At 35.2% G+C, this 15303-nt stretch overlaps 3 protein-coding genes across 3 annotated transcripts; all 3 read right to left on the bottom strand.

Annotated features, from left to right (window-relative positions):
* Nucleotides 1–7290: 7290 nt before the first annotated feature.
* On the bottom strand, nt 7291–8217 carry LOC127096588 (zinc finger BED domain-containing protein RICESLEEPER 2-like). Its single transcript, XM_051035138.1, has 2 exons — nt 7396–8217; nt 7291–7296 (listed from the first exon to the last, which is right to left on the bottom strand). Exons 1-2 carry the CDS (start codon nt 8215–8217, stop codon nt 7291–7293), a joined length of 828 nt encoding a protein of 275 aa, XP_050891095.1.
* A 391-nt stretch (nt 8218–8608) lies between these two features.
* On the bottom strand, nt 8609–10128 carry LOC127096578 (uncharacterized). Its single transcript, XM_051035128.1, has 5 exons — nt 10071–10128; nt 9688–9971; nt 9532–9597; nt 9290–9334; nt 8609–8949 (listed from the first exon to the last, which is right to left on the bottom strand). The coding sequence occupies exons 1-5, from the start codon at nt 10126–10128 to the stop codon at nt 8926–8928; spliced, it is 477 nt and encodes a 158-aa protein (XP_050891085.1). The 3' UTR covers nt 8609–8925.
* Nucleotides 10129–11248: 1120 nt separating this feature from the next.
* On the bottom strand, nt 11249–12994 carry LOC127096565 (formate dehydrogenase, mitochondrial-like). The gene is made up of 2 exons (XM_051035118.1): nt 12891–12994; nt 11249–11996 (listed from the first exon to the last, which is right to left on the bottom strand). Exons 1-2 carry the CDS (start codon nt 12992–12994, stop codon nt 11249–11251), a joined length of 852 nt encoding a protein of 283 aa, XP_050891075.1.
* Between the last annotated feature and the right edge of the window lie 2309 nt (nt 12995–15303).

Genomic DNA, 15303 nt, shown 5'->3' with positions numbered 1-15303 from the left:
GGAAGTACATTGCGGATCCATCGCATGTTGTTCCGTTAGATGATGTGCAAGTACGGGATAATTTGACGGTTGATACATCACCGGTGCGGATCGAAGATCGAGAAGTGAAGAAGCTTCGTGGTAAGGAGATTGCTTTGGTAAAAGTAATTTGGGGCGGAGTCGCCAATGGAAATATTACGTGGGAACTCGAGGATAAGATGAGGGAATCATATCCGGAGTTGTTCGTTTGAGGTAAATTTTCGAGGACGAAAATCTTTTAAGTGGGGGAGAGTTGTAACAACCCATTTTTTTGAGTATTTAATTATTATACTATTATTATTATTATAATTTTAATTTAATTATGTGGAGTGTTAATTAATTAATTGGTGTATTAATTCATTATCTAGTGGACATGAGAAATAATTAAATAATTGAATTAATTAATTAACTTGGTTGCATAGTGAGTGATTAATTATTTAAATTTAAATAGAGGTATTTAAATATTAGGTATTATTGGGTCTAGTGATTAAATTAGATGATTTAAGCCCAACTAGAATACTATTATAAATAGTAAGAGTGAAGGAAGTGAGAATTAGAATTCACTTGAGCACTAAAGGCATGGAGAAAGAGGAGAGGAAAAGTAAAGAGGAGTCAGGGTTTTCATCAGATTTACAAGGTAAGGGGGGAAATCCTTATTATTATGGGTTAGTATGATTGGGTCGATGGGTAGGAACATGTTTTAGGTTGAAATCCTTAATTGGCATGGTTTTGGAATTATTAGGTTTGATAAATACTCTTGAATTGTGATGATTAAATTATGCTAAAACTGTGAATGAATATATATTTGGATGAGTCATGATTTTGTGAACGTGTAGCTTTTTACGGAATCGAAATCGGAGGTCCGGAATTCCTCCAACGATGAAAAATGCGGAGAATTCTGCATTCTGTTTCGTTGTTAGCGCAGGAACAACTTTCTGTTTTGCGTTAACCGGTTAACCCAGGGCGTTAACCGGTTAACACTGTTATAATATTAAGAAAATTACATTCTGTCTTGCGTTAACCGGTTAACCCAGGGCGTTAACCGGTTAACACTGTTAAAAATTGCCAAGAAGCGCATTCTGTTTTGCGTTAACCGGTTAACCCAGGGCGTTAACCGGTTAACACTGTTTGAAAGGTGGAAAATTGATATTTAAATGTTGTGTGCGTTTTGGAATGAAATCTATGTGTACCTATTTGATGAATGGTCTATATTGGTGAATAAAATATTGTATGAATGTGTATGTATACCATTATTGGATTTGTGAATGATTTCTGGTTTTGGATGTGTATATGTAATCGTAACTGATGAGTTGTGATGAATGTGTATACGTACCAATTGTGAGTTATGGTGGTATGTGGTATGTTAAGATGGTATAGATCTTAATTGCATATGTGTTGGTATGCGTGCATTCATTCATAGCATGGTTGACTTCATTGTGGAAGTGGTGAAACTGTGGGTTCACACGAGCCGACGTCGATTCTTAATTGGAATCAGGCGTAGTATTAAGCGGTGATCCTTCATTGGAAACAGACGTAGCAGACGTTAATCCTCGATTGGGATTAGGCGTAGTATTAAGCGGTGATCCTTCATTGGAAACAAACGTAGGGCTTTGGTCTTGTCCGGATCGGAAGCGTGGCTTGGATTTTAGATATTGAATCGGAAAGCGGTGAAATTGTGAGTTCACATTGCGGTACCACATGCATAGAGTCACATTGTCTTGCATTTAGTCGTCTATAGTTATGTGATCATTGGATGCATGTATTGATGTGGATGTGATGTACGTTTGAAATATGTGTTTGACGTGATTATACCAAGTGTGATGAATTCTTAAATTGTGTTTTAATTCATTGTGCCTTATTATGCTATATTCATAATGATTTTGAATTCTCACCCTTTCCGTTTGAATGTTACCTTTACATGGGTATCGTGCAGATACTACCGAGTAGTATTGCTGGAGTAGGCGGACGGTAGCTCGCTCAAGAATAGCTGGAGAGTTCCCGTATTTAGTTTGAGATTAGGTAATGAGTCAATGCTCTGGTCATGTAACACTGGGTAGATTAGTGGTATTGAACTCGTATCTATTTTGATATGCTTTATGTCATTAATTATTTTAGTTTATTTGATCATGGTATGGGACATGGATCATCTTATGAAATACATGAGTATTCTTTATTTTCCGCTGCGAACGCATATTGCTTGAATATTCATGATGAGTAAAATGTGTTATTTGAATGACCAGGTGTATTGTTGGTTTTTTGAAAGTTTTAAGTTTCGAAAACGTCGATGTGACACCCTTTTCTTTATATGCGTGTATTTACTCTGATTATATGCTAAATAATTTGGGGTAGAAAAAGGGGTGTTACAAAGTGGACCAACCACTACCACCATACGATTTTCAACTGTAACATTTTCTCCCTAAAATCAATAGGCCTCAGGAGGATTTAGAACGACAAAATGTAGAAGAATCAACAGATGTAATGTACTAGGAGAAAAAGATAACGTAGGTATCAAAGACAGGAATACATGTTATGGTGTGAAGTTAATATACCATAAGATAATTTGTGAATTTAGTATAATTTATATTTTGATTAAGTCTAAATTTACCCACCATTTTGACTGTAGCATTTTCCAAATTTGGTTGCAAAGAGATGTCTGCGTGTCCACCAAACTTTTCTAACCACGGTGGATTTGACACGTGGGAGCTCTATGAATGTGAAGTATTCAAAACCAACAAAGACTACATGGAGACTGTTGGGAAATATATTATTTCTGATTTTATTATTACCTTTAATACTACCTTTATTTTTCTTTATTTTCTTTATTATTCATTAAGGAGAAAATCAAGTGTAATAATTGTATCTTCACTATATAAACGAGCCTAGGACTGAGAAATAAAACACAACAAATTTTACCTATTTTTTCCAATATGGTATCAGAACACTAGGTTAGGGGTTACTATAAAGTATTCCACAACTAGAAAAAATTTATGTTCGACCCGCTTTCTTACCCGACCCGATTCACATAGTCGTTTAGCCTCTTATGGAGAATGACAACAACAGATGGCCTTCCTCATCACAGGCCAACATCAGATCCAACCACGGCGAAAAACCGCAACCTAAGTCGGGCGTCGACCGCGTAAACGGCGGTGGCCGCAGAAACGGAAGTGGTCGCGGAGATGGCATACGACAGGAACAGTCGATGGTCATAAACAGTGGCAGTAATCACGACAACAATGAAACATTGTTTTTGACAGTAATGACGATAACAATGGAAACAGGAACAACATTGTTTTTGGTGATAGTTATTTCAACATAGGTGATAATGATCAAGAGGGTTCCTCATACTCCCTCAAGGTCAATATCCTTACAATGAATGAGAATAACTATAATGAATGGGATCAAACCGTTTGGTTGGTATTGGATAGCAAAGGGAAACTTGGTTTCTTAATTAGAGTAGTAGTTAAACCGACAATATGAGATCCTCGTTACAAACAATGGAAGTCGGAAAACCCCTCGATTATTACGTGGCTTATAAGCTCTATGGAAATTGGAATAGGTAAGCCTTACCTATTTTTATCTTCCACAAAGTATGTGTGGGAAGCTGTTAAGGAAACATACTCTGATATTCAAAACTCCTCCCAAATTTTCAATTTAAAATCTAAGTTATGGCATACGAAACAAGGTGACAGGAGTGTAACTGCTTATTACAATGAGCTGTTGACATTGTGGCAAGAGTTAGATCTCTGTTATGATGACAATTAGAGGTGTACAGGAGTCAATGTTTTGTTTCTCAAGTGGCAAGAAAATGATTGTGTATTCATGTTTCTTGCTAGGCTCAATAAATACCTTGATGAGGTATGAGGTAGAGCTTTAGGAAAAGTACTGTTGCCAAATCTTCGTGAAACTTTTGTAGAAATAAGAAGGGAGGAGGCACCACAAGGAATTATGATGGGTAAGACACCATGAAGCTCTGAATCTGAAGGCTCAGCTCTGGCTACTAGGAACCTTGATGAGGGAAGAAGGTCAGACAAAGTTCCTTGGTGTGATCACTACAAGTGCGGATGACATACACGTGAAACTTGTTGGAAGCTCAAAGGCAAACCTCCTAATTGGAAGAAGAAAAGTGGTCATGCATTTCAGGCTAGTAATTCTCCTAATTACAATCCTTATTTATTGTAAAACTAAATAACTACTTCCCTATGGGTCTTTCTTCCTCACTCGTCACGTTCTTCCTGCATACAAAATCGTCTCTAGATGTTCTTCCATGCGTCCATTGTCTTGGATAAGGCTGATAGACAGTTATTTCGTCTCACTTTATTCCCCAACTGCCTCTGATCGAGCAAAAATAGCTTTTTTCCCTTGCATGAATTTTCACTAAGTCCCTCGATCACACAACATATACAAGGGTTTCAACTAGCTCCTTCAAGCAAATCTTGGGTGTCGACAGGATCTTAGGGGCATACTTTGTTGAAACAATCTCACCTGTCGAAGCCCTATTTCATTCATACATAAACCTTTTCTTTCTTTTTCATTCTTGCTTCTTTTCTTTTGTTGAAGTGGCTTCTTTGCAGCAGTCAACTCGTCTTTGATTGCTTGACTCCTCATCCATGTCATCACGTCAAAATCCTAGCTAACACCAATCGAAGAGATTAGTATTGCTAATAGAAATAATCCATTTTCCTGCAGCTTTACATGTGCATTCGAGTTAAAAATCCGAATTACATGTGCACTCGAGCTAAAAATCCGAAGGAAACAAGTTTCGTGCGATTTTTTTTATTGTTCCCGGCTAAAATCTTCTTGGATAATGTTAGGGGAGTTTTTCACAAGGGAGCATTGAACATTAGTGACTTCTTCTTTTTTAGAGCTACACCTTTGTGAGAGACACACCACATATTCACCCATAACTTAAGGTGATAGGTGGATGAGTTCTCTCACTTATAAATACTCAAGTCTCCATATTTCCAACCAATGTGGAACTATTACTCACACTACTCGCACTTGATATATTCTCAACAGATAATTGTAAATCCACAAGTAAATTCGTAGGAATCAAAACCGCAAGTAAACCCGCAAGATTCACAATCCGTAGGAATCAAAATTCACAGCTAATATATTTCAAAATTAAAAAAATACTAAATTTAATTGATAAATTGAGACGGTATTTTACTTAAAATAATGGTAAAAAGATGAAAACATTGACACTCAAAAAATCACATATAGTTGGTGTTTCGGTCTCAAACCTAAAAGAGTTTACAATATGTTGTGACAAGAATGCTAAGGCTCGTACTCCTCCCATAATAAATTACCGGAGAAAATTACATATAATTTTAAAGAATTTGGCGGATGGCTAGAAGGAACCTATACAATTAAAATTAGAGATTAAAGGTAGTGCACTGTCAGTGTAAACTTCTTTTACACCATCATCCAATAGAATTATAACGTTCTACCATGTCATCCTAGTATTTTAAAATTAAATATGTGATTTGGCGGGATGCACGTCTCTCATTGGTTGACAGTGTAAAAATATTTTACGCTGTCAATGCATAGTCTTTTTTCTCTTAAAATTAAATCACATAAGATGAAGTTATAGGTAGAGCTGTCAATTTAAGGGGCCAATTAATTTAGGCCCCAACCCCCAAAATAAGGGGGCCTAAAAAAATTAAAGAATAGTAAGCCCTCAAATACATAGGCCCTAAAGTTAGATGGGCCCAAAATTTAAAAGAGGGCCATAAGGCCCCAAATAAAATAAAAAAACTTAATTTTGAAAAACAAAATAAAATAAATTCAAAAAATAAAAAAACTTTATTTTGAAAACCAAAATAAAATAAATTCAAAATATAAAATTTTTTTTTTTAAATAAATCTGCTAAAAATTTCAAAAATAAAAAACAACTTTAATAAAAATTAAAAATAAAATTTTCAACATAAAATTCCAAAAATAAAAAAGAAAAGAAAACATATTACACAAACCAATTCAATTATGTGACTTGCTAATATTTATACACTTGAGTAGGATTTTATGTTCTTTTTCAAACACAAACAACAATATTATCCATCTCAATTCACGAAAAATACTATGTAAACATATCACTGAAAGATATATGTCGATACTCCGGACATTCAACATTCGAAATTGAAGTAAATCAATACAAACATGAACCACATATCACATAAACAAAGACACTAATTCAACCAAAAAAACATGAAAAGATAAATTCAACAACCAGAATAAAGTATATGGCACTAAAATTAGTCTTCCACTTCAATCTTGCAATCCAAATGTATGTTGAGTCATTGTCACCTCAGTATTGCCTTCATCATTAGTGTTGATATTTTCCTCATCTTAAAAACACAATAAATCATACTTAGGTGCAGATGCAACAAAACAATGACATGAGTATATCATAAACATGAACAAATAAAAATAAATAAAATACAAAGTAGTATTACCATTCATATTTTCCGAAAATCCATGCAACCAGCTTCGAGTACAAATCAACATTTGGATGTGTTCAGGAAGAGTAGAACTTCTGTATTTCGTAAGAACACGTCCACCGATACTGAAAGAAGACTCAGATGCTACAATCGTGATAGGAATGCTAAGCACATCGCGTGCCATTATGGAGAGTATCGGAAACTTTTTCTCATTAAACTTCCAATAAAGAAGTACATCAAAATCTTCAGAGTGTTCTTCATTTAGCTCCAGTAATTCATCGTCAAAGTATATATCTAATTCATTCTTTCCAAGAACAAACCTACTCTCAATCGAGTTCCATGTTTTAAAGTCCAGCGATATATATAAATAGTTAGGACATATTTTACTCTCAATATTCACAGAAACAACATAATATAATTTTAAACAATATTTAGATAAATACATTTCATTTCTATCTATGTAAGTTCTTAATGTTGCTATGTTTCTATGTTAGATAAAGACCCAATCTATTTTTTTCTAATCATTTAACAACATTGAATATTTTTTTTACAACTAATTAAATAATATCATTGAAATAATTGAAATATGTTGCTATGTTTCTATGTTAGATAACTCACATTCAACTTTCGATTAAGTTACTAATGATTACAGTAACTCGAAAAAGAATCAAATACACTGTATGCAATATTATTCAAGCATTTCCTTGTGACCATTATTAGTACTCAACATTCAGAATACACATGTATGCTTTACTAGTAAAGCCACATACAGAGTACAACACAAAGTTTCATGCAATAATCCTTACTAACAATTTCATGCAATAATCCTTCTCTTTTTCTAATACTAATAAAATATAAATAATAGACAACCTAAAGTTTTCAAACAAGTATATATATAAAAGAGGAAATGGGGTGAAATAAATATGTTAATATAAAAACTTACGGTTATAATCTTTGATTTTTTAGCTTTATTCCCCTCTCTAGATAGCTTAGCCAATGTGTTGAACTCATTAGATGGTTGAGAAAGAGAAACACTTTGATTGGTAGAATAACTCACATATTCTTCATAAAGCCCTTTGAATTTATCCATTACATTCTTAAGTTTCCCTTCAGAGGTTGAGGCATCAAGTGTAGTATAGCAAAACTTCAAAAAATTATCCTTCAAGCGTGGATCAAGAATAGCTCCAAATGCTAGCACAATACTATAGTTTTTCCAGTATTTGTCAAATTTCATTTTCATATTATCAGACATATCTTTTATCACCTTATCAATACTTTTTTGATGTTTTTCTAAAATGCACTGGACTTTCCACACTTGCATGAAATACAGATTTGCAGTTGGATAAGATGAACCAGAAATCAAATTGGTAATTTCATAAAAAGGTTCTAAAAACTCACAAATCCTTTCCCCCCTTTCCCATTCCTCATCAGATGGACAATATTTATAGCTTCTATCCGCCACCTTATAAAACTCAAAAGCTTTCCTATATTGCAAGGCACTTTCAAGCATCAAATAAGTGCTATTCCATCTAGTAGATACATCAAATCTTAAACCACCGCTAACATTTATCCCTACATCCTCGACACAATCTCTGAACTTATGCTTGACACTCTCTCTAATTTTATGGAGGGCTTCACTATCAACTTTTAAACCCTCTTGGACAATTAAGTTGAGTACATGGGCCGAACATCGGATATGAAAAAATTCACCATCACACATCAAATTGCCTTGCACTCGAAGATGAGTTTTCAAGTGGTCTTGCATGTTATCATTGGCAGATGCGTTATCCAGCGTAATAGTAAATATTTTCTTATCTATTCCCCATTGCTTTAAGCAATCAAATAAAGTAGCTTCCAGTGCAATACCCGTGTGGGGGGCTTCATTCGAAGAAAGTTAAGAAGACAACTAACTAACTTCCAATTTTCATCAACAAAATGAGCAGTCAAACAGATATAACCCTCACTAGTAGATGCTGTCCAAACATCCGATGTTAGACAAATTTTATTTGGAATCCTACCCATGATTTCCTTAAGCTTGATCCTTTCTATATCATATATTTTTTCAATATATGACACCATGGTATTCCTAGAGGCCATTTCAACACATGGATTCAAATATTTCACCCAAACTCGAATTTTTCATACTCGACAAAGCTAAAAGGAAGATCACGTGCAATAATGGCTTCTCCAAGTAATTCACGATGTGTGTTTTGGTTGATTGGGGTTAGGCTTGACGATTCCTCTAGACTAAGAAGGCTCAACTGGAAACTTTTACAAATAAAAACATGACGACTTAAATGTGAAGTTCCATAACTTTGACCAGACTTGGGGTTTTTTTCCAATGGCAAAATCAGTACTACAAAAATTGCATGCAGCTCTTTCAACTCCATCTTTTCCTTTGCCAATTTTAGTGAAAATAATCCAAAGTGTTGACAATATTTCCTTATGAGTTTCATCTTGACCTTGTGCATACTCACTCGTATCCATTGACTCCATACTATAACAAAAAGAATGTGTGTTATCATAACACTGTTATGTCATGGTTATATATTAAGAGTCACATTCCAAAAACTAAAAAAAAATATATAAACATAGAGTTAAAATATATTGCAATGAATTTTAATATCATTCTATTTACTTGTATACTCCATTTGGTAACTAGTAGAAAGATAAAATGATGAAATCTGAAACAACGATAGACACTTATTATACCTCATCATATCCAGTCTCTATTTAATTAACTGCTTTCAAAACCTCAAATAAAACAGCAATATTGCTACAACAGTTTGATATGCTTTTGTGAGCTGGGAACTGAAAAACAGAAAAGCAGGACTAACCTCTATATTAAGGAATATCTTTTTTCTGAGCAAACTCTCAATGGCCTGGAACACAACATAAGCTCATAAGTACATGAGAGTTCCATATAATATTCAGTGCAAATTTAATTACATGTATAGATTTTCATTACATGAAAGACAACACATAGAAAAGTTTGAAAAATAATAAATGGATGATTATGTCAACATGATATTATTACTAATATTTTATCCATTCATCAACAACGGCAAGAACTACCTACCAAGACTGTATGAAGGCCCAAGGATTTTCCTGTCTGTATATTGCGGATACTGTCATCAAAGAACAACTACAGAACACAAAGTTATTAAATAAATACATAACTAACTTGTTAGCACATAATCAGAAAAATGATAATAAGTTAAGGATAAAATCTTACTGTTCTTTGAGGGTCAATATCTATCATCTTAAAAACCTTTTCAAATGAATCTTGAAAGGGTTTACATACAATGGGGGTCTTTGGAAGAACAATATCAGCATCAGGATTACAGATATACTCATAAAAATCAAATATTCCTGTGGAACTTTGTTTATAGTCACTGTCAGTGCCAGGAGAATCGAAGTTATTTGATTTAAAGGAATTAAGTGTCTCAAAGCTTATGATTCTTTCAAAACAATCCTCTAGTCCAAGCCTGTGAAGCACTCTCTTTGCATGTGCATCGTCTGCGTTTTACTGATAATGCGCTTGTGCACATCAACATGTGTACATTATAGGTGGAGATGGGACTATGCGAGGGGCTGTAAAGATATTCAATGAAATACGACAACGCAAACTAAATATTGCAGTTGTTGGGATTCCTAAAACAGTGGATAACGACATAGGAATAATCGACAGATCTTTTGGATTTCAAACAGCAGTTGAAATGGCTCAACAAGCAATCAGTGCGGCTCACGTGGAGGCCGAGAGTGCAGTTAACGGTATAGGCCTTGTGAAGTTGATGGGTTGAAGCACAGGTCACATTGCTCTTCATGCAACACTCAGCAGCCGCGACGTTGATTGCTGCCTAATCCCGGAGTTAGATTTTTACTTAGAAGGAAAAGGAGGGCTCTTTGAGTTTCTCGATCAACGACTTAAGGAAAACGAACATGTTGTGCTTGTAGTTGTGGAGGGTGCTGGCCAGGATATAATACCTAGAACTTATTCGCAGAAGGAAGAGCGAGATGAATCGGGCAATTTAGTTTTCTTAGATGTTGGTGTGTGGTTAAAGTCAGAGCTGAAAAAGTGGTGGGATAGGGAGCATCCTGGTGAGCTATTTACAGTGAAGTATATAGATCCTACCTATATGATTCGTGCGGTTCATGCAAATGTTACTGATAATCTGTACTGTACACTGTTGGCACATTCTGCAATTCATGGTGTTATGGGTGGATATACTGGATTTGTTGCTGGTCCTATTAATGGAAACTATGCATACATTCCACGGGAAGATGTAGCATGTGCTAATAACCCAGTGAATACAAAAGATCATAATTGGTCTTGGGTGAGATCTTCACCAATTAGCCTGATTTTCTAAAGAGCTAGACATTTTGCAACACAAACTTTGAAGGGAGATCAGATTTATAGGTGATTTTCATGTGATGATCTCAACAAGTAAGAGATGGATGTGCATAATAATAAATGATCAATTATAATGTTGTGCATACATTTGACACAGGACTATGAGGACATCCTTCTCCCGACAGATGAGCAGTGGCCGTTTCTCCTTCGGTTTCCTATAGGATGTTTTGGTATCTGTCTCGGCCTAAGCAGTCAAGCGGTTTTATGGCATAATCTGGCAACAAGTCCTGCCACAAGGTTTCTTCATATTACACCAAATATCAGTTTTCTAATATGGTTATTAGCCTTAGCAGTGTTGATAGCTGTTTCCATCACCTACATTCTGAAATGCATATTCTACTTTCATAGCACCTTATTTTCTACTTGAACTCAAAATCTATGGCTAGTGGCTTTCTGGAGGCAAAAGGCGTCTATCTAAGGTTGCAAATCCCTCTAACCATCTCTCTGTATCTGGTAACTTTGTTGGAGCAATTACATCGCACTTTCGAAGCATTGTATCGAGGTCCTCTTCAAACTTAGCTCCAATTTCTTTCTCCAATTCAGGCTCCATCTTAAGTGTATCATGATATAAAAGGTTATAGTTAAAAGGTTTCAGCCTTTGGAGTAAAAGCTTCCCGATTCTTCCAGCACCCACCGTTCCTATCATCTTTCCTTCAAGATCATAGGCTCTATGTGCAATGCCAGCAACATCCCATTCTCCTGTAATAGACTGATGGTAACCAGGCACAAAATTCCTCACCAAAATGAGAATTCTCATGAGCTCATCCTCAGCAACAGATACTGTGTTGCTTCCTGTGACCTCTGCGACAGTTAAACCAGCAGCAGCCGCAGCATTGAGATCAATGTGATCAGAACCAATTCCGGCAGTCAAAAGTAGCTCTAAATTCTTAGCTTTCTTAATTCTTTCAGCAGTAACATAGGCAGGGTGAAATGGTGTAGATATCAGAACATGAAGATCAGGAATGGTAGTTTGTGTTTTAAATTTTGTTAAAAATGTTCTACTCAGATCAAACAATTTCATATTCATCAAACTGGTCCAATTACTAGGCACTACGCCATTGATATGATTACCCTCCAATCTGATATCAACTAAAGAACCTAAATTTGCAACAGAATGACTCAAAGTACCACTAAGATTAAAACACGGCAAATTAATCATCGAAACTTTACCATCAGAATTGCATTTTAATCAAATTTATATCATGTATAAAGTTGTTGAGGCATTTCCACAAACAGCTTGTGAGTGTACATATTAAGCAGTATTATAAACATGTTGATTCAAATGAGATAAAAATGAAATTTGATATTAAGAAAACTAGAGATTAAAGAGAAATGGAGATAGAAGAGTACCTTTATTTCTGTGATAGAGAAAAGTCGATGGCGGTGTAATTGGTTGACGGTGGCAGAAGCTTTGCACAGAGAAAATGAATGGAGTGATAAACTCAACATCCAAATTTTGGGAATAAAATAAGGCCCCTCAATGGGGCCTAAAAAATGCATTATATAAAGGGCCTAAAATTTTAGGGCCTAAAATAAATCTTAATGATAAGGGGCTTAATATATTGGGGCTTTAATAGGGCTTAATAATTTGGGCTTTTAAATATAGGGCTTATTTGACAGCTCTAGTTATAGGTATATTTCAGCAGAGATATTCACATTCGAATTTGGGATGTAACTTTTTTTATGGTAATTTTCAATTAAAATCTTTTACAACAGCAAATTAAGACATGATAGAACAATTCTAAAACATATGTAAAATAAGATCCATATGTATAAAAGTCTCTCGTTAAAAAAACATCCTGTGAAGGATCAACAACTATTTAATGAGGATGTCCTCCAAAGCATCTTTGGTTTGAGGAAAAGTATTTAACAAGGAGCTTTAAAATATTACTTGGCATTTAAAAACATAACCTGATCCAGTGAATATTTATCATAACATTTCATGTAAGCAAAGAAAATGCAAGACTAAAATATAGAGGAAAAGAGAGATATAGTGTGATATGCACCAAACACTAGTTATATACCTTTGCAAGCGAGGCTCTTTCAATCTAAGTTTCAAGCGGAAAATGATTTTAGCAGTAAGAAGCACAATATGATTAAACATACCAGCACATATGGCTTCTATCATGTCTTTACTGTATGTATCATACTTTCCACCTCCTAGACAACATAGCTACTTGTCTCTACACTCGGTATAGAACCAGAAATAGCCTGCACAAAAACAGTCAATTATGTTACTTTTTTTTAGTGAACACAGACAATATTAAAGCAAAAATTCCTAATTTGGTCATCAAATTCTTGTTTTAGGGTTTTGTTTCCTTTAAGGCAATATCTTACTAAATGCGCAAGCAAATTTTGAAAAGCCATGAACATGATTGATATTAGCAAGCAGATTTGAGAATATGCCATGAACACTTCATCTACATAATCTGGCTCATTGTGAACTCCCATTTCCAAGAACTTCAGAAAATGTATGCAAATCAACAACATATGATGGCAAGGTTACTTTACTATGCGCAGTTATTCCTCTGTAACAAGTTCATGAACCAAATGATTAACAGAGATTAAAAATCAACAATTTGAAACTATTCAAGACTAGAATAACACTTTTCTCAAAGAAAACGGATGAATATAGAAAACTTCAAACCTAAACTAGGAAGATCAAATATGAATTTACAATATAGGCAAATCATCCAACACCGCCTTACTATCAAAATGCGACTTGAAATAGAAACCTCCTCCAAATCAGAGACTTGAATTTGGTACAATGTCGAAAAGTAAATCTGACTTGAAGGTTAAGTTGACAAGAAAATAAACTTCTACGCTATGGTGCTCCAATATTGATTACCGCAATAGTGCGATAACTTCTCGATGTGACAAATTACAGCTTTGAATATTGAGTTAATGCCTAATGCAAAAACTAAGACGGGATGCCCTAAACTAAGAATCTAAGGCCTATTTATAGTGTAACAATGCCTTGGGGTCCAAGCAGTCCATTCAAAATTCGTGTGAGAGAATTTCTCTGGTCATGAGAGAGTGCTCCAACTGCCTTGACCGAAAGCTTCCTTTAGGTAGATGGCGCCCGCCATCCCCTACATGGCACCCGCCATGTGTGTAAAGAGTGGGAGATGTGGCCTTCTGACCGTTGGGAGGTGGTCAAACGATGAAGATGGCGCCCTCCGTCTATACTTGACGCCCACCATTTGGTAAAAGAGTGGGAGACATGGTCTTGTGACTGTTGGGACGTGGCCAAACCATGACACCTCATGGCGCCCTCCTTGGCCAACGCCATGTGTGTATTTTTCATTTAAAATCCCGAATTTTTGCTCTTTTCGCGTCGTTTCTTCGCGGGAGTCTTATTATGGCACTATTACCTAAAAATGAAACAAAACACAAGCATAATACAAGAAATTGACAAATAAAATACAATAAAAATGTGCAATCCGAGACAAATATGCAATGTGTTTTAGTGTTATCATAGATCTCGCACTATCTTCATCATAGACACGCCACTTATTAACCAGTATATAGAATTGACGAATCTCTTGGTATCCGATAAATTGTTTGATCTCTGGGTGAAGTTTACTTTCAAATTTGATGCATATGGAACCTTCAGCTCCTCCCCCATTGTAATATGGGCAAAACCTAGACATTCTTCAAATTTAGAAGCATAATTGGAAACAGTCATGTTCCCTTGCTTAAGCTCAAGGAATTCGATCTCATTCTGGTTGCGCGTGTAATGGTAAATTCATGATCATCAAGCTATGGATAAGTAAGACATCAAATAACAAGAGCCGGCACCGCACTTTTATTGTTTCCAAGGGAAAAGGGAAAAGTACGAACAAAACCCATAAATAAGAAGTTTTCAAATCAAAACTAATAAAATGCCAGAGATTACAAGTAAGGGGGTTGGTTACACAGAGGGAAGGTGTTAGCACCCAAAGTGTCCTAGGTACTCCTAGGGAGCCCTTTCTTGTGTGCATATGTATTTTTGTACAAATGACGTTTGCAAGCAAATAGAATGGGGGGATGAGAAAAGAATTTGTTAATTATATTTTTGTGTTTGACAAGACCTTCGGACTTGTGCCTACGTACCAACATAAAAATGAGGGATCAAAACCTCGTAGTTCGTGGTATAAATTTCAAAGTGGATGCATTGCTTTTAACAAAAATTAAGTTTGAAAGGCACAAAGGCCTAAAAATGGCTTGAATGAGTTAGTTATTTTTGGCTTTTTGAAAATTTTAAGTCAAATATAGTTAAGTATATTTACAAGTTTGATTAAGAAAAGAAGTTTGAAAATGCAACGGCATAAGGCCAAAGTTTCTAATTTGCAAGATGGTCTAAGTTTAGAAAACAAGCACAAGCAAAGAAATTTTTCTAAAAGGAGGGAGAGATTTTTGAAATTAAATAAATGGGTAGAAGATGAAGAGACTAAT

This window comes from Lathyrus oleraceus, chromosome 1 (assembly GCF_024323335.1).
Source record: "Lathyrus oleraceus cultivar Zhongwan6 chromosome 1, CAAS_Psat_ZW6_1.0, whole genome shotgun sequence".
Classification (NCBI taxonomy): Eukaryota; Viridiplantae; Streptophyta; class Magnoliopsida; order Fabales; family Fabaceae; genus Lathyrus; species Lathyrus oleraceus.
Note: the sequence above shows the minus strand (reverse complement) of the source record. Positions and strands in the feature narration are given on the sequence as shown.